This window comes from Orcinus orca, chromosome 9 (assembly GCF_937001465.1).
Source record: "Orcinus orca chromosome 9, mOrcOrc1.1, whole genome shotgun sequence".
In the NCBI taxonomy this organism is placed as follows: Eukaryota; Metazoa; Chordata; class Mammalia; order Artiodactyla; family Delphinidae; genus Orcinus; species Orcinus orca.
The window spans coordinates 94060050-94077851 of NC_064567.1; the positions used below are offsets into that span (position 1 = coordinate 94060050).

The following is a 17802-nucleotide window of genomic DNA, read 5'->3' on the forward strand; positions in this document are numbered from 1 at the left end:
AATTTGTCTTCCTTATTTTTTCTTACTGTAGGCACTGGTGACATGACAATTAAAGAAACCCTGAAAGGGAGTTATGGAGAATTTTCTATGGATCCTGCCTTTTCATGGACCAAAGAGAAGAAAACATCGGATCATAGAAGAAACACCAAAATTCTTTTAAGGGAGCAGACACTTGATTTGATGCAGGAAGGAATTACTGCACTGCTCTCTTCCCTTTTGTTTGAACACATCCTCAGACAACTGTTTTCTGAGAAAGGATCAAACCTCTAAATGAAATGGATTTAGATGTTTCCTTTAAATGATGACAAATTCTCTCTCTCTCTCTCTCTCTGCCCCATAGATATGTATATATACATCACATATGTTAGATGTGTAATATATGTATTACATGTACATATATGTGTTTTTACACATACGCGTATTTATGTATTTTTCTATAACTGACTTTTGTTTTATTTTAGTTATTTTTTCTTACTTATGATAACATCTGTATAAATTTCATAATAATGTTACTCCTTTGTAATTCAGTGGGATTTTTACTTAGTTCCTAATTTACATTCATTATTAAACTTGACAGGAAATGAAGGCTAATGCATGTGTTAATGTGTGCACATACACACAATTACACACACACACAGATCACTGAGCCCATAAAGTAAAATATTTCGGACGAAAGGTTTCCTCTAGCAAAATATAAGCAGAGAAAAGACAAATTAATAAATATAAAGCAATACTATAACAATTCTCTTTTTCTAATTTTAAAAAATTGTAACTTTCCTCCCTAAAACAGATAAGAAGGGTTTGGTATGAATTTACATAAACTGGGCATTTCACTTGGAGATAAGTAAACTGTCTGGTGAGTATAAATAAAGTACCTGTGTTAAAAAGTTAGAAGTGTGTTCAACACTCAACCCTCACCTCCACCACCACCTTCTTTTCCTTGGAACTAACAAAGAAAATGGAAGTATGGAACGGCAAAAAAAAAAAAAAAGAAATTAACTTGAGACTTGAATACAGACCTGGCTTGGAATCCTAGTTCCAATTAATGTAACCTAACCATGCCTCAGATTCATCTGTAAAAGCAGGGTTGTCAATATGTACTGTTCTGGTTGGCTGAAACAACAATGTGGGAACAGCAAATAAGATGATGAATGGAGACATGCTTGTTCATACGGGCATTTATGGAAGTTAGTTTCTCCATATAACCCCTGGGATGGGCACAGATAATAAAGAAAATCCTGTAGAAGAAAAGGGTGTACAAGCAATTCATTCTGGACTGTACTTGTGTGATTCCAAATTGCTCTGGTTGGTCCCAGTACTTTTCTTTCCTATGTATGTAGTTCTTGAGCCCTGGTTGTTCCATGCAATTCCAGTTTTTTATCCAGAAAGAAAAGAAGCAAGAAAAAAGAGAGGGAAGGAAGAAGGAGGGATGAAGGGAAGGAGGAAAGTGGGAGGGAAGGAGGGAAAGAGAGAATGTCTCTTTATTTCATGTTACTTGCCACTACAAGAATTTTCCCATTGAGAAATGGGAAATTTAAAAAAATGAATCGAATATAAATATTGCTGGTCCAAGTACCTGCAGCCCATTACAAACCTCTGCCACAGCAATATATATTCTTTTTCTATATGTGCTCTCTCAATTTAGCTTTTGTTCTCTCTCTCCCATTCGATCTATTTTTCTCATACTCTTCCAGATAATTACAGTAGAAATGAAATTATCACCCAGCAAACGATGTGGCAATATGTGTGCGAGGTTGATCTTGGGAAACCAATAAGACAAAAAAATAAAAATAATAAATCCCAAACAGGTCTTTTTATTTAACATAAGGCCAAAGAAGCTATCAGGCGTTGCTGAATACTGTCCACTAACTGTACAAAATATTAACTGCATGCCTCGCAAACACCAAAATATCCGCTGGAATGCCATAGAAATAAATAACTTCTGCTATAAACACATGAAAACATATCAAACTGTTATCTCTTTAAACATATTGTAAATAAAAAAATTACCAGTACTTCTACACAATAAATATTAAGAAACCATTGACATAGTTGAAATGCACTCATATAAATTAACAACTTTAATTACATTAGCCAAACAGACATTGGTTAAAGAACTGCATGTGGTATGCCAAAAAAAAAAACCAAAGGAAAAAAAAAAAACCAAAATAAAAATCAAAATAAAACAAACAAACAAACAGACAACATAAACCACAGAACATAAAAGGTTTTAAAACGAAACAGGCTTCAGATTATCTTGGCTTTCATAATTATATTTTTCTTTTAAAGAAAAATATCAACCCATTGTCAATGCACTGTTTTTCAAAGCATTTAAATAGAGGGTAAACCCCATCGGAAATTAATACAGAAGAAATGATTCACTTTATGCATAAAAAATAAATAATAATGTAGCTGAGACATGTGGTTTGCTTCTGCTCTTGAAGACGTGAACAGCTTCTAAGCATTCATTTTTCTCTGACCCATACAACAGCTTCTCAGTGATAAAGGGTTTAATTTAAACACACACAGTGTCCACCCCCAAGACTTCCGCCCACTTCTACAAGTTCCATTTATTGTGTAGGTTTTCAGGGTGACTAAGTTTTCTCTACCTTGAAAAGGGAAGTCACCAAAAGGCCCACAGGAAATCATTTTATCAAGTGAACATGATAATTTGAATCTAAGCTTAATACCTCCTCTGATTTTTAGAGTCATCTTGATGTCCAATCCCACGAGGGTGACCAAAAATTCACTTGCTCTATCTAAGAGGAGAAGGCAGGTACTCTCCTTAAAATCAGAGTGTGGAATCAATCTTAAATAAGTATGAAATTGGTTGACCTTCAGGGACAAGAAAATCCCAACTCAGTGTGCCAGAATTCACCTTACTTTTTGGAAAAGAAAAGAAAACAAAATGTTAATCCAATCTACAACATATTTATCATTCTTAAAAGAATATTTGGTAATAAAGGCTTTTCAGAGCTTTGAAGATTGGTGTGGGTAGATTTTTAAAAGCCTAGAGATGGCCCTACAGAAACAGTAGAGAGATGCAAAGATCAGAGGAAGCCACACTTGTTTTAGGAAAACAGACAAGGAAGACCCAATCTGGTAGAATTTAAAAGCTTTTTCTTTTGGCTATTCCATGAAAAGTGTGGCTGTTCGCAGAGCTGCATAACTTCCAAGATTATTAAAGATAGTAGCAATTTATCATTTTATTTCAAGGCCGTATACACTTAATAAAATGTTTTCGTTAAAGTTCAAAGATGTGTAATTTAATGTAAATGAAATCTTCCCATTAAAATATTGTCGTATGGAATATTATTTAGCTCTGCTTCTAATTACTGTGGCCACTCATCAAACCCCATCGTACCTTCAATACGTCCAGGACTTAAAGGCTTTAGTAGATGGCGTACGTATTTGAGATGAATGGAAGCCACAAAGGGGGATCGGCTGTTTTTTTAACCTCTTTTTGCTTTGGCCATTGCCTGGGCCAGCTCTGTTATCACACAGTGAACTACGACTGGGTTTCCCAGGCTATTTACAGGTTTCCATTAGTTCCAGTGCCAAAAAAAGAGGCAGTTCAAAAAGCCCTCCAACCTCTAGACTTTAGTAAATATAGCCAGGTAACGACATTAAATCTGCCTCCATACAGCCTTGTGTGATAGCAGACTGATCTGGTCTATTTCTCAAGAAGACCTAAACCACCTTGAGTAATATTTGGTCTCTCACTGCTATTTTATTTTCCTACTATTAATATTTTCTAAAAATCTATGAATTGACATAGGGCTGAAATCGTCAATATTTTGCAAAATGCTAATAATGTAATTTTCTGAATTAGACTTTGTTTTTCCAATTTTTGCAAACTTCAAACAAGTCAGTACAAATAAGGTTCTATATTTTAAAAAGCATATAAATGAATAACTTCTGATCTAGGCAAGCTAAATACTGTAGAATAAATTAGTAACAATTTAGCTTTAAGCATGTACTTTGATATTTATAAAACAGAGTGGTTTTTGTTTTTTGGGTTTTTTCCTTCTTGCATCCGAATCAACGCATACCAATCTATACATCAAGAGTTTGGGCTGTAAATTAAAATCTTCGCAATTTTTACTACTGCTCCCCCATCCGTGCTCTCCATTCTTTTCCTTACTCCTACTGTCTTAAACACCTTCCCCCAAATTATTTATCGTTTTACTAGTGACAACATGATTATTGAGCCCAGCTGTGCAGGTAGTATTTCTCACAACCAGGCCTTAATCATAAAAAAAAAATTAAAAAAAAAACCCAAACACAGCCACCCCTTTTATCCTGGCCTGAAGGTTAATTTCTGTCTGAAAAGCTTCTGATTTAAGATTGATTCCAACAGATAATACATATGTTATCCAAAAATAATCAGCCTAGATTGAACATGAGTTTCCTGTTTTGTTTTCCCAGCAGGGAGTAAATAACTTGTAGAATGGGGGTGAAGGACAAGAGAGAGGAGGGAACTGGATCCCTGTACATTGAAAGAGGGTCTTGTTGAATATTCGCTGGAATTCTGAGGCTTTTTCCCATCCAAATTTCTGAAATGTGCCCACCTAGTTCAGAGTAAAAGCAAAAACGATAGCCTATCCTTCTTAAAAATACTGTGTTTTGCACACAAACATTCATTGCTTTAAGAACATTAAAAAATGACAGCCTGAAGTGCTTAAAATGTGTATGGACACGATGCGCCACATGTATACATACACACAGACATGCATGTGCCCGAGCACTGTATATATACACATACAAGCATGGAGCGTCCCATGAATCTGATTGAACTTGATAGCCAACAGTGTACAACTACTGTACATCCAGTATGAAATGTCCTGTTTCATGGATGTAAAAGGAGTCAAAAAACCAAACTTCTCAGGTCTTTCAAGCCTGAACACAATCCACCTTACTCAACCTTGGATCCCAACCCCTGACTCATCGACGGTGAATGATACCAACCACAGACAGACTGTTTAAAGGCTCACACAAATGTCTTTGGTGTATGTGTCTATTTTTTAAGGTACAAAATAATAATAATAATTAGAATTATAATAATAAAAATAGCTATTTTGTGTGCTGTAGCAGTTCTTTTATAGCTCACATTAAGTGCAGCTCAGAACCCGCCCCGCCCCACCCAAAGAAAATACTTGTTAAATAAGGATTAGACAGGTCGAACACCATTGTAGTGCAAATAGTAAACGATTAAAAAAAAAACACAACATTTACAAAATATAGAAATGTTTGGATCCAACAGATGGACAAACATATTCCTTTCAAGTATCTCTCCTTGAAGAAAATAAAAATTAATCAGGTTACTTCCAATACAAAAAAGTCTCTCTTTTTTGTTCTCTCTCAGGTAAACAGTTTCAAACCTATTAGGTTGCATAGTTCTAAGATCATAAGCACCTTAACGAAATGTAACTTGGTTTTCTTTTCTCCTTGATCTTTCATGCTTCCCATTCTTGTTCTCAATGTTTTTCTCATGTTGGTTTTTGTTTTGTTGTGGAAGTGGTGCAGAAAAAGGTGTGACCACCTGCACACTAGTGTTCTTTTACCAGAATGTGTGTGTGTGCGTGTGGTGTGGAAATGCCTCTGTGTGTGTGGTGTCTGTATGGTGTGTGGTCTGTGTCCGTGTGTGTGGGGTGTGTGCATGTCTTTGTGCAGCGTGTGTGTGTGTGCTGTGTGATGTATGTGTCCGTGTGTGTGTCCGTGTGTGTGGTGGGCTGTGTGCATGTCTTTGTGCAGCGTGTGTGTGTGCTGTATGTGTCTGTGTGTTTGTCCGTGTGTGTGGTGGGCTGTGTGCGTTTGTGTGTGGTTGTGTCTTTGTATGTGTGCATGGGCTGATATACACAGAGAGAGGGTCACACAGACATACCTTACGACCTGGGTTACTGGGTGGGAAAGTGCCTATAACTGGCCCTTTCAAACTCATGGCTTTCTAGATGCTACTTGGGTTGTGTCAGCCCACATTACTGCAGACCGGACAAGTTGACTTCGAGGCTCATACCGAAAGGGAACCGAAAAGGAGAGGACAATATTCCCATTTGAGCAACTGCTGTCACCCCTTGAATGCTGGAGGGAGAAGGGAAGGGCACCCCATTTTCCCTCTCCCCCCAAATTCCCACCTCCTTCACTGTTTCATCTCTGAGCCCTGGCTAAGGAATTTCCCCACATCTTCCTTCATCTGCTTCAGGTTTTGTTTTTAGTTTATTTTTAAAAAAATTTCTATTCTTCTGGTTGTTTCAGTCGGAAACCTTAAACATGTCTTCATGTCACGACTGTCTTCTCTGGACCGTCTTGCTCCCATTCCCCCCTGGGCTGAGTGCTCTATGAGCACCCACACTCCTCCACAATCATGTTCTGGATGTCCTTTTTGATGATGTTCTGCCCATCATCATAGTACAACATGGACATGGGTCTCAGCTTGGTGGGCACACAGCACGACTTGAGGTTGGCAAAGGGGCTGTGACCCCGCATGCGGTAGTGGTTGATGACCGTCGAGTGAAAGGACAGGGATGAGCCCGACGTTCCTGCTATGTGGCTGGGGCACTCACCCTCGCAGTAGTTGGCGTGATAGCCAGAGGGAGCGATGATCCAGTCATTCCAGCCAATGTCCTTGAAACTAACAAAGAACTGTTTCTTACAGCAGATGTTGACCTTGCCGTCACACTCCAAGCCCCGCCGCCGGCGCCGGTGAGGGTGGTCTTCAGACTGGCGGGCCTGCAGCATGAGGAAAGGTCTGTGCGACTGTTCCTTCTCCTCGTCCCCTCCCGCCCCTCCTTCTCCGTCCCTTTTCTTCCCTTCCCCCTCCTCTTCTCTCTTCTTCTTCTTGCCCAGCAGCACCAGGCTGGCGCCGGTCTCGTGGCATTGATCACAGGCAATCCGAATGTCCAGGGAGCTCTTGCCCTGGTCCAGCAACCGCTGGATGCAGCTGGAGACGGGGAAGATGTGCCAGGTGCTCTTTCGAGCATCCACCACCTTCTCTGATATCAACACTTCATTCCTCTCCCCCATTAAGCCCACTTCCTCGGCCTCCTCCCCTGCGTCCCAGCCGCCCTGCGGGTGCTTCTGCTGCTGAAAAAGATGGATGGTGACTTTGGTCCGGGTCCTGTTGGCCTTGGGGACTTTCAGGAAGAGCCAGATTTCCGCACGCTCCACCACGGACAGGTCACTGCCTTCTTTGGAAATCTCAAAGTGCAGCGTCTTCCTGGCTGTGCCTGAGGACGAAACAGCCCAAGAGAGAGCAGGGATACTGTTAGTTCTGGGGTTCACGGCCACTCCCTAATTTCAGGCAAGCATGGGGGCCTCTGTTACAGACCCTCTCCAACCGGGCTCCTGAAATGAAGGCCCACAGATCTTAAGGACGGTTTGGACATTTTTAAATGGTTGAAGAAAACTAGGATGCTGTGACATGTGCAAATTATATGAAATTTAGATTTCAGTGCCCATAAAGTTTTACTGGCCCACAGCTAGGCTCATTTCTTTATAGGTTGTCTACAGCTGCTTTTGCACTAGAACTTGGATTTGAGGAGCCGTGACAGACAGCGTCCGTCTGGCCCACGAAGCTTAAGTGATTTACTCTCTGGCCCTTTCCAGAGAAAGTTTGTCAACACTTGCTCTAGAAAGAAAAGAGTCTGGATCTGAGTGTGTCTGGGACACTGGGTCTGTTAACTAACTAACTTAACCTCTGTTTCATCTTTTATAAAATGGGAATGACATAGTGACATTTGACCCATTATCCCATAGGTTTGGAAGGACCCAATGGGATAACATAGATGAAGACACACTATAAACTCTAGCAAGCTGTGGAAATACTATTTTCCCCAACGCAAATACGCACACACCCCCCGCTGTGTAAGTCTGCATGGCGTGTACCCACAGAGCTAGCCTACTCTTCCTCCTTGGCCACAACCCAGCCTTTTCTTTTATGTGCAAGCAGCCAGGCCGGCATGGAGTCAGGGCCCCTCTCCCATCATTTCTCCATTAAGCAGGTAAAGGGATCTTTCCCACAGGCGTATCTGTTTGCATCACTTGTTCCCTCCAATCCTTTACTGAGTTCTTTTTGCCCTCAGTATAAAACAGAACTGCACAGAACTCTGGGCTCTGCCTGAGCTACTCCCGCCTTCCAGTTCACTGTCTCCCACTTGCCCCAACCTCACGGTACAGCCACGCAGCATGAGCATCTCATACAATCTCACACCTCCAGGCAGTGACACTTGCTGTTCTTTCTGCCGAGAAGACTCCTGCCCCCAAAACACCATCCTCAGTGGCTGCCCTTAATAAGGTTTCAGTTTTCAGACGGGATGACCCTCTTCCTAAGCACCTCTGCCATCTCCACCCACACCCTCCTGCCCGTCTAGCTTAGGACGCCCCAGGTCTGAGGTCCTGTCTGTGTCATTCACTGTCATAGCCCAGAATTTAGCAGAAAGTAGGCAATTACTTGCTTCCTCATTAACACATGGAGGCGCCCTTAGCATTGAGTTAGATGAAGGGATCCATCTCCTACCCCCGACATCCCCCAGACCACTGCCGGCATGTACCTGCTTCCCACTCTTGCGAGTCCAAATCTGACAACCATCTGAAAGTTCATCATAGAACTCACAACTCCCTGGGGAGTGGGGTGGGGTGGGGGGCTCCCTGCCTGGATTTCTATAGCTAACAGAAATCCAGCCACACTTATCACTCGCAGCCCTGAGATGTTTACAGTACTATACATTTTAGGCCCGGTTTCAAGTTCTCTGCGGCAGAAAGCAGGCTCTTCTGTGCATGGCGAGCTGTAGATTCTGTTCTTAATTTAACACACTCTGCACAGTGTGATTGTGCTAGTGGTAAATTCACGGAGGCCGGGGCCGAGAAGGTCTGCCTAGGAAAGGTGCTCCTCCTGCATCTCTGTATAAACTTGGGAGGAACACTGGCCCTGATGGCGGTGGTGGTGAGGGACAGACCTCGCATCTCTGGCGGGAGTTGAAATGAATCATGAAGTTAGGTTTATGATTAGATCACCAGAGCGGGGAGCAGTCAGAGAAGGAAACTGTCTTTTTTTAGGAAGCATGATGACTTTTTTTTCCAAAATGGGAATCCAGTACTCCCCTTTGCTTAAAAACGGCGGGGTGGTGGGGGGTTGGGGGGAGGGGGATGGTCGTTATTGTTTGTCTTCTAAGAGAGCAAAAGAGGAGAGTCCAGGAGACCGAGCTTCATCATTTCAATCTAAAAAGAGGGTCGGCTGTAGACTTAACGTGGTAGGGTCCTGCGGAGACCGGAGGAAAAAGATGCCGGAAGCTGCCCTAGGCTCTGCGAACCGGCCCGGAGGAGAGTGTGGTCCCCTCCAGCTCCTGCACATCCGCCCTGCTCCACGGAGGGTGTTAACAAGCTCCCCGCTGTTCTCCCTTCTGCTTCCGCCCCCGGCCGGCTTCTGAAACCCTAAACCGCATAGGGTGCCACTCTAAAGACAAAGAGGTAGTAGCTGCAAAATTAGAGAAGCCAGAGGCCACAAGGTTCTGTTTTGTTTTTCTAGGAAAGAGTGTGAAACGGGAGAGTCTGTCCGTCCCCAGGCTGGGAGAGCCCTCTGGGTTTGACGTAACTCATTCCCACAGCCTCTGCTCTGCTGTAACCCATGTTTGCCAGCGGGGCGCTGAGGGTGAAGGGAGATGGTCCCCGGGTAAAGAGAGGGTCCAGGCGGCAGGGTGGACCCACCCACACTGGACTTTCCTGGAATAAAATCCAGAGAAGTCTACACATGCTGGGAGGAGGTGGTGAGATGCTCAGTGGCCGACCTGTACAAGCGACAGCGCGTGCAAATTGCCTTTGGAGGGTCAGCGAGGCCGAGGCCCCTTGCTTCCAGGAACAGCCTACAGGGCGGCCCCTCATTTCACAAGAGCTGGTTTCTAATGCAAGATATGCCTCCGCCCCTTCTTCGCAGGCAGCCTTACTTGGAAGCAAATGATTTAGTGTTCCTGAGAGAGGATTGTACAAAGAGAGTACTCATTAGAGGGGGCTCAATCTGTCAGGTGCTGTTATATTGGGATCAGAGAGTCATCATAAAATGACTTTCATCCTGGTCCTGGCTGGTAATTAACTGCATGGCATCGCCTGCGTACTGGGAAGAGGCACCGTGCTGAAATATGCATCGGTTTAATGATCTGAGCAGAGAGACTCGGTTCCCTGTATTTGCCTCCACTGCCTGCGTACGGATCTCTCCCCCATATTTCTGACATTTGGATTTTCCCCCTACTAATTGACATGCCTGTCGCCTCCTTCTCCTGGTGTCCATTTCTGGAACTGCTATTTGTATATTGCATGAGGTTTTATCAGGGAAAAAAATAAAACTGAGATCCAATTTCACGAAAATGCTGTTGCCATAATGCTCAGGAGAACGGGGGGAAGAGAGAGATTCAAGGCTTCCTAATGTCTACCTTACATGCAGGTACATTTTCAAAGTTCTATTGTATTCTGACTTATTAAGCAGTGCATATTTTTTTTCTTTTACATCTAGCTTTCATTGCAGAAGGGGGTTGGGAGAATGAGACAGCTAGACGCTGGATGGAATTCATATATACCAGGGCTGTAGGTCTCCGAAAGATATTACAACCCTCAAATTTCTTAGGCATGAAAAATATAAGTAGTCACTTGATTATATTTGCTTTATCTGTGTTTTACCTGAGGCAGATGGCTACACTGCAGTGATGTTTTCAGGCTGCTCCAAGCCTCAAATCTCTACGCACAGCAACTCGAAAAATGGAAGGAGGTTGCCTAAGGCTGAGGTGTTTAGGATCAATTGCTAGTCAGTTTCAGGTTGGACTTAAATATCTCCTGCTATAAAATCTCAGAATGGAAGTCTTCCCATAGTGCTTTGTGGTACAGCATCAGTGTATACAGGTGTGCACTGGGTTCCTACACTGTTACCTACCTATCTAGGTATCGCTGGAGGCTTTGCTAACCTTTCATTACCTGCTCTCTGATAATATTCTTTTCATCATCTGTGCTATTTTTTCTCTCCCGAGCTTGTGAGCAAGGCTTGTATCACAGCCTGCTCCGCCTGAGTAATTCACTAAGAAAGTCCCACGCAAACGCATGTGGGTGATAATATTTCATCACTTAAACCTCTCTTGAGCTCGGTGGACACATACCCAAGGGAGAGAAAAAAAGGGCCTAAAAATGGGTAGGAGGGATGACTACTGCACCTCATAGGGAACACCTCAGAAATGTTGCTGGACGGGAGGAAAGACTTTGGAAGGCTGGAAGGGAAAACACCTGAAAGCACGTTTTCCTTTGCTTTTGTGCTTTCAGAATTTTTCAAGTGTTTTTAAGAACTCACTCACTGAACCGGCATGCCAAGGGTTAAGCGGCCAAGCTCCTGGCTGTTCCCCTCCACCCACATCAGGATACAAAATGCTGCACATCCTTCCCACAGCCCCCCTCCAGCATCTCAGGTTCACGGGCGCCTGAACAACTCCAGTGAAACAAGCAATAGTAACAAGCAGTGTTTCATTTCTGATATGGTTTGTTCCTCACCGGGGTCCTGCTCAAAGTATGCTGCCCTTCTCCATGTGGGTAATGATTCAATCCCTAAGGTTAATGTAAAGAACCTTGTTGTTTATGGAGAAGTTAAAGTCACCATGGCGGGTGGAGGGAAGCCTCGGCGTAAAACGCGGCTATGACTTTAATTTTCCGTCCTTCACCAAGGTTTCCCCGTGCCTAGACGTGGTATAGTCATTGGTGGGAGAATACAGAGCTAGCATGTGTGCTCCCTGAAGCACTAATTTTGCATTTGGACTGTTTCCAGGGGTTTCTGCAAAAAGCAGCCAGTGAGGCCTTAAAGGTTATGCCTCCTTTAACCTACAGGAGAGGGTCTTGCCTGTAGCAGAACTACAAGTTTGGTTATAAATTAGCTTTTGATTTTTTTTAGCCTGAATATCTTTTCTTAGGATGTGCTATTGAATTGTAAGTGCTCAGCCACATTCCTGCATCTTTCATTTAAAGGGCGATGCAAAAGTTTAAATATTTAGAGAGAAAGGGATTTTAGTTTCCTAAAAGAAGTAGAAAAAATGCTGAAGGTTCAACCCACAGTCTTTCAGAGACTTCTTTCAAAGTTCCTGAGAACTCTTACACTATGGATTTTGGAGCTAGGAATCAGTTGGGTAGGAAGCATTCTGAACTACAGCTAAGAGATCGTGCCTGAGTATATTTTAGCAGAAGAGGGGGCAAGACGAATACGTGTTTTCAGGAAAAGTCCTGGGAAGGTACGATTCCTGGCTAACCAAATATGAAAACTGCATTTCTACCCTGACGCTCTACCCACACCCCGACTCCAAGGCACCTCCTCCACCGGCCCAAACCACTAACACATCTCTTTTCCCATCTTTTCCCAACCATTTCTCTCTAACACTCCCGGTTCGGAAACAAACACATACTCCAAAGTCATAAGCTCTGTTCCCACAAGGTGTTAAATAAATAGACTTTCTCCTCCCTGTTCGAAGTCACTTGTCATTTGTCGCTGTTGAAAGCCGTTGATAAGACAGGACAACTAGGCAACCACATCAGGGGAGATGGAAGAGGTTTTTTTGTAAAAGCCCAGGCGGCCGTATTAGGGAGAGATGTGTGAGCAAAGCAGTATTGCTGATGATTCATGGTCACATTTCTCCCCGCTCTGCTTTGTTTGCTTCTTAAATTTATCATTCCTCTGTCTTCCATAGAGCTCCGGAATGTTCACTTGTATCACTAGAATTCCCATTTCCTTTCCTTCTGTCTCATTTAAAATGTTACAGGTAGTAGTCATGTCCCTCCCAACCCATAAAAACCTAACTTTTCCTGCAGAATGATAAGCAGGAGGGGGTAGCTGATAATCACCAAGATTAGGGCGATTCAGGCTAGGGCTTCCAGTAGGTGAAATTGTGTTTCCCTAAAAGATTAACTGGTTAAGGAGCAAAAGTCTTTGGAATGCGCCCTCTTGTGGCCGATCATTTCCCATTATTCCGCGAAGAAAGCGTGTAACCCCTAAAGACACCCTCCAGTGAGGGCGAACTCCCAGGCAAGTTCAGAAGACTGGCGTGGGGTGATGGGAGTCAACTCCACCTTGAGACGGCTTTCTTGGGGTGGAGGAAAATAGTCCTCCCAGCAAGCTGCCTTCGACCCCTGTTGGGGAACATTTGTGTACATTTCTAACTCAAAGCTTCTGTACCTAGTATCTTCCAAGGGAGGAGGTTTATGTGTTGCTTTCAAACCCACATGGCTGGGCTATGTAAGCATTTTCTATTTCGTGGTGCTTGATTGGTCTTTCTTCGCCTATCCATTCTTCAACAAGTGCTATCAATTGCTAACTTCATTACCAGAATCAGAGTATAAATTTGGCCTCATAGGAGGACTCAAGGATACAAGGGTGGAGGGCTCAAGGGTGCTTTTGACCAGCGATTGTCACAAATGAAAAAAAAAAAAGAGAGAAATTAGGATAGAGCGGTCAAGAAGACCAGTGGTTTTGACTTCGATGACAATTATGGTGAGAGTTGGCTTGGCCCTACCCATCTCTTCCTCCTTTCCTTTAAGGCGTTAAAGTAAACAACAGAGGATTATTCTGTTGCCAACCTTGCAAAGAATACAGTCACCTCAGTGAGCAGTCTGGGGTGACAGACTTGAAAATCATTTTTGTTTGTGGGAATACACGTCAGAGAGCCTGAGGGCAAGGCTTCGCTGCTTAGTCAATAACAACTCATATCAGCTTTACCAAGATGGGGTGCTTTCCACCCAAGCACAAGGGGACAGACTCAGTTCAACAAGTCCCTGGCCCTCGAGTTTTTGGAGTTCCTCAACTGCGGTGGCCATGTCTTGGCCTTATTCAACCATCCTGATGGGCAGAGGCCACAATTAAACAGGAATCCCCAAATGAGGAAACTTGAGCCTGAAGGTTGCATCTAGGGGTGAACATCTGTGACATGCATGCAGGTGACAGATGACTTACTGACTGGATTCTATGCCGTACAGAACAGTTTCTAAAGAAAAGAAAAATGAATGCCCTTTGCTACCCCCTCCCCCAGGACCTTGACGTTTGACGTCGTTTGAGCATTGCTAAGGTTGAATTGTTCCAAAAGTAACACGACATTTTCGTATATTCACTACAATCAACCTGAAGGTAAATCTCTTTCCTGGGTCAGCAAAAGAACAGCAAAATACTCACATGGTACTTACTCTATTTGGAGAGTAGATTGTCCACAGAGCAGTCGTTTTTGTGAAATCATACAAAATCGACTTAAAGTTGAGGCGTGAAACTTCTCAAACGAGAACAAGCAAGCGCGTCATAAACCTTTTCTAAGAATCCAGCGGCTCGCCCAAAGTCAACTCGTAAACTCAACCAGGAGGACTTTTGCATTACAGACCTTAAGCTTTAGTCAACATGTGAGTCAAATGGATCCACCTTTTCAAAAAGTAGCTCAATTTCTTTCAAACTGAACACCTACCAGAAAAGATCTTTTTAAAAATGACGAGATTTCATATAACTGAGAAAAAGATTGGCACTGAGACGAGGGCCATAAGTAAGAAAGAAGGTAAAAAGTCAAATTCTTTTACTGCAAAATCTCTCAATGCCAAGAGAGTGATTTGCTACACAAGCCAGAGAAGCCAGAAAGTGGGCATATTGCTAGCATCAGGCGTAGAGTTAAAAGTGGCCAAAGGCAGAGGTCTACCTAGTCATATGATGTGGGAAAAGCCAATTGAGGAAGAGCTGCAATTAAGGCCATTCTGTGTGGCAACTGGTATATAGAAACATATATAGGGTCCCTCTGTGGCAGAAGAAGCAGTCCCTAGACCACTGGAATCCCCATTCCCGGCTCAGGACCCCAGGAATGGTTGAGAAAAACTGGGTGGCAACTCAAAAACTCCAACCTGCCTTTTTTCACTCAATAAGCTTCACAAGATAAAGTCAAAAGTATCATGTCCTTCGCAGCTGCATCCAAAAAAAAAAAAAAAAAAAGATTTAAGCGAAGGAAGTCAGACGTTCTTGAAAAGAAAGAAGCTTCTGGTGAGACAGCTAAACTGCCTGCAGGACACCAGGGCTTTTCCTACGGGAAGCCAGCAAGCCTGCAAGCTATCTCCCCCAGAAGGATGCCCAGGTCTCTGATGGTTTTCTTGGAAATATAACATCTGAGTCAACAGGTTTTCAGGACTGGAAATTCTGAGTGTTGCCTTAATTGTTTATACTACTGCGGCAAACTTTTAAACAGCAATGCTGGGAGTCCCGGCACATACTTTACTGGCCATATGCTCCACCAAACAAAACAATGGCATTCCTTTCAAATGGATTTGGCAAGGGAAACAGTTCTTTAGCCTGGCATTACCATGAAAGTAACATGAAATTAACACATCTGTGTGACTGGGCTGCATGCAGGGGCTGGTAGGCTGGCAAAAGGATCTGGGTCACCTAACTGTAAAAATAACCTGGCCCCCAGGGTCTCCAGCCCGCCCTTTTGACAGGTAATTTTTTTCTTCAGCAACAGGTTAGCTCGGTCCTGAGCCAACGATGAGAATCTATGTATTAAAGTTCTTCCTCTTAAGGATTGAGGGAGCGCTCAGCGTAGTATCTGAGAGCACTTTGTCAAGGTTGCATTCCTTGGCCGAGAGCTCTTAGTAACTTTACAGAGAACAAAACTCTTTTTTCTTTTTTTTTTTTGGTTCAGAGAGCAAAAGTCAGTGCTCCGAAAGGGACTGCTGGTTCAATGTCATCTGTTCCCTAACCCCCCCAGCCCCCAAAGTTGCTTTTCGCTGCCTAGAATGTGATGCTGTGCTCTTACAGGCAGAATTTCTAAAGGTCAAAATGACTGTCACTAATATGCCCTGCTTCTCGGATGTGGCCCCTGATTGGATTTTTTTTTTAAAGAAAAGGGGTTGTTTTTAAGACAATGACTTCATCTGTGCCATGCCGCCCCGATCCCGCGCTCGCCGCCCCTCCCCTCCCCCCAGTAAAAACTTGGGATGGGGTCCGGAAGCCTCCAGGCTCCCCCGACACCCCCTCCCCGCGGCCAGCACCCGAAAATGCCCCGGCTTTCCTCCGGGCTGCTCTGATCTGGTTTCCCCGGCAGGCCGAGGGAGCCTCTCTCAGAGCGGCTTCCTGCTGCAGATCCGGCCGAGAGCTTCCTCCCGGGCGACGGGCTGAGATACGCAAGTGTGACCTAGCCACCTCCTGCCGGGGCTCAGCCCAGGAGCCCGGCTCTGTGCGGTCCTCTCCCCCTTCCATGCCGTCCCCCAATAACTCCTGACCTTGCCCGGCAGGGTACCCCTGGAGTACAAGAAGTTCCTCCCAGGACTGTCAGAGCAACGTGACCCCCCCCGCCCCATCCCCCCAGGGCCAGCACCCACCTGACTCCGCGAACGTGATGATCTCCGAGGTCTGCTCCATAAGTTCATTCATTTCTGCCCTTCTGCCGATGTCATCCTCTATCTCCACGTACCCGTTCTCCCCGACTTTGCCCACATGAAGCTTTCTGATCGCGTTCAGAAGCGCCGCCTTGGGTACCGGCTGGGTGACATCGGGTCTCTTCTTCAAGTGCAGCATGTTTAAAATGTGCTTCTTGACGGCCTCCACCATCTCCGGCTGAGAGTTGGGTACGTCCTTTGGGAGGGTGGCCAGCGCACAGGACGGGCAGTCGGGGGTTGCACTGTGCCCCTCGGATCCCGGGGTGGGGGAACTCCTCACTATAATCCAGCAACTCGCCAACAAAAATCCTCGTAGCCAAAGCAAGGGCATCCTGGCAGCAAAAGTTGTTGTGATTGCCCTTTTTAAAGGCTCTGCTTTTCCTCCCCCCCACTCACGCACAGGTTTTTTTTTTTTTTTTTTTTTTTTTTTTTCCTTTTTGGGTTTTTTTTTTTTCTTTCTCCTCTTCAGTCAATTCTCTGGAACAAGAACAAAAAGTTTTCTGTGAAGTTTTGTTTGCAGGTTCCCTCTCTGAATGCAGTCAGTGCTGTAGGTTTGTAGCTGTCAGGGAGGAGAGTTCTGACTGTCTCCCAGTAAAAGAGAAGGAGGGAGGGAGGGAGGGAGGGATGGAGGGAGGGAGGGAGAGACAGGGTTGGGGGGGGAGACAGACAGAGACAGAGAATGGATGGGAGGGAAAGAGAGACTGGGAAAGAGGAGAGAGGGGGAGAGAAGAGAGAGGGAGAGAAGGGGGAGAGGGAGAGGGAGAGAGGGAGGGAGGGAAGGAGGGAAAGAGAGAGAGAGAGGGAGAGAGAGAGAGGGAGAGGAAGAGAGAGGGAGTGATTGGCCCTAAGTGAGTGAGTGAATGAGAGAGGGAGGGAGTTTGTCTGTGAGTAAAGGCTGTGCTTAGGAAGGGGAGGGACAGCCCTTTCTGACAGGCTGCCTGCCTTCTACTCACTGCTCCCTCACACACACCTCTCTTCAAATATCACCGATCTCCTCTGGAGTTCTACTTTCCCTTCTGCAAGAAATTCTCCTGATTTGCTGCTCTTGCTGTTGCTTCTTTCCCCTTTCTTTCTCTGCCCAGAGTCCCCTGGCTTCACCTTCTTCCTCTTTTGCAGGGGAAAGCAAAGCCTTCACCTTCTTCCTCTTTTGCAGGGGAAAGAGGACCACACAGAAACAGCCTGCCCCCAGCACCCCTCCATCCTGCCCGGCCACAGCCTGGAAGGTGGGGCTCGGAAGGAGGGGTCACTGGGGGCAGCCTGATCGTGCTGGCCAGAGGGAATCCCTGCAGACCCTCCTTTTCCCCCATTCATTCATATTTCAACGTTCAGGGCCATCAACACCGGCAGGCTATCAGAGGGGAGCGCAATAGAACTTTTGTTTGGGGTCATATAATA

General features: G+C 44.6%; 1 protein-coding gene across 1 annotated transcript; it reads right to left on the reverse strand.

The window, feature by feature from the left end:
- Positions 1-6229: 6229 nt before the first annotated feature.
- On the reverse strand, positions 6230-17531 carry INHBA (inhibin subunit beta A). The gene is made up of 2 exons (XM_012534994.3): positions 16351-17531; positions 6230-7226 (listed from the first exon to the last, which is right to left on the reverse strand). The coding sequence occupies exons 1-2, from the start codon at positions 16736-16738 to the stop codon at positions 6337-6339; spliced, it is 1278 nt and encodes a 425-aa protein (XP_012390448.1). The 5' UTR covers positions 16739-17531; the 3' UTR covers positions 6230-6336.
- Positions 17532-17802: the final 271 nt, after the last annotated feature.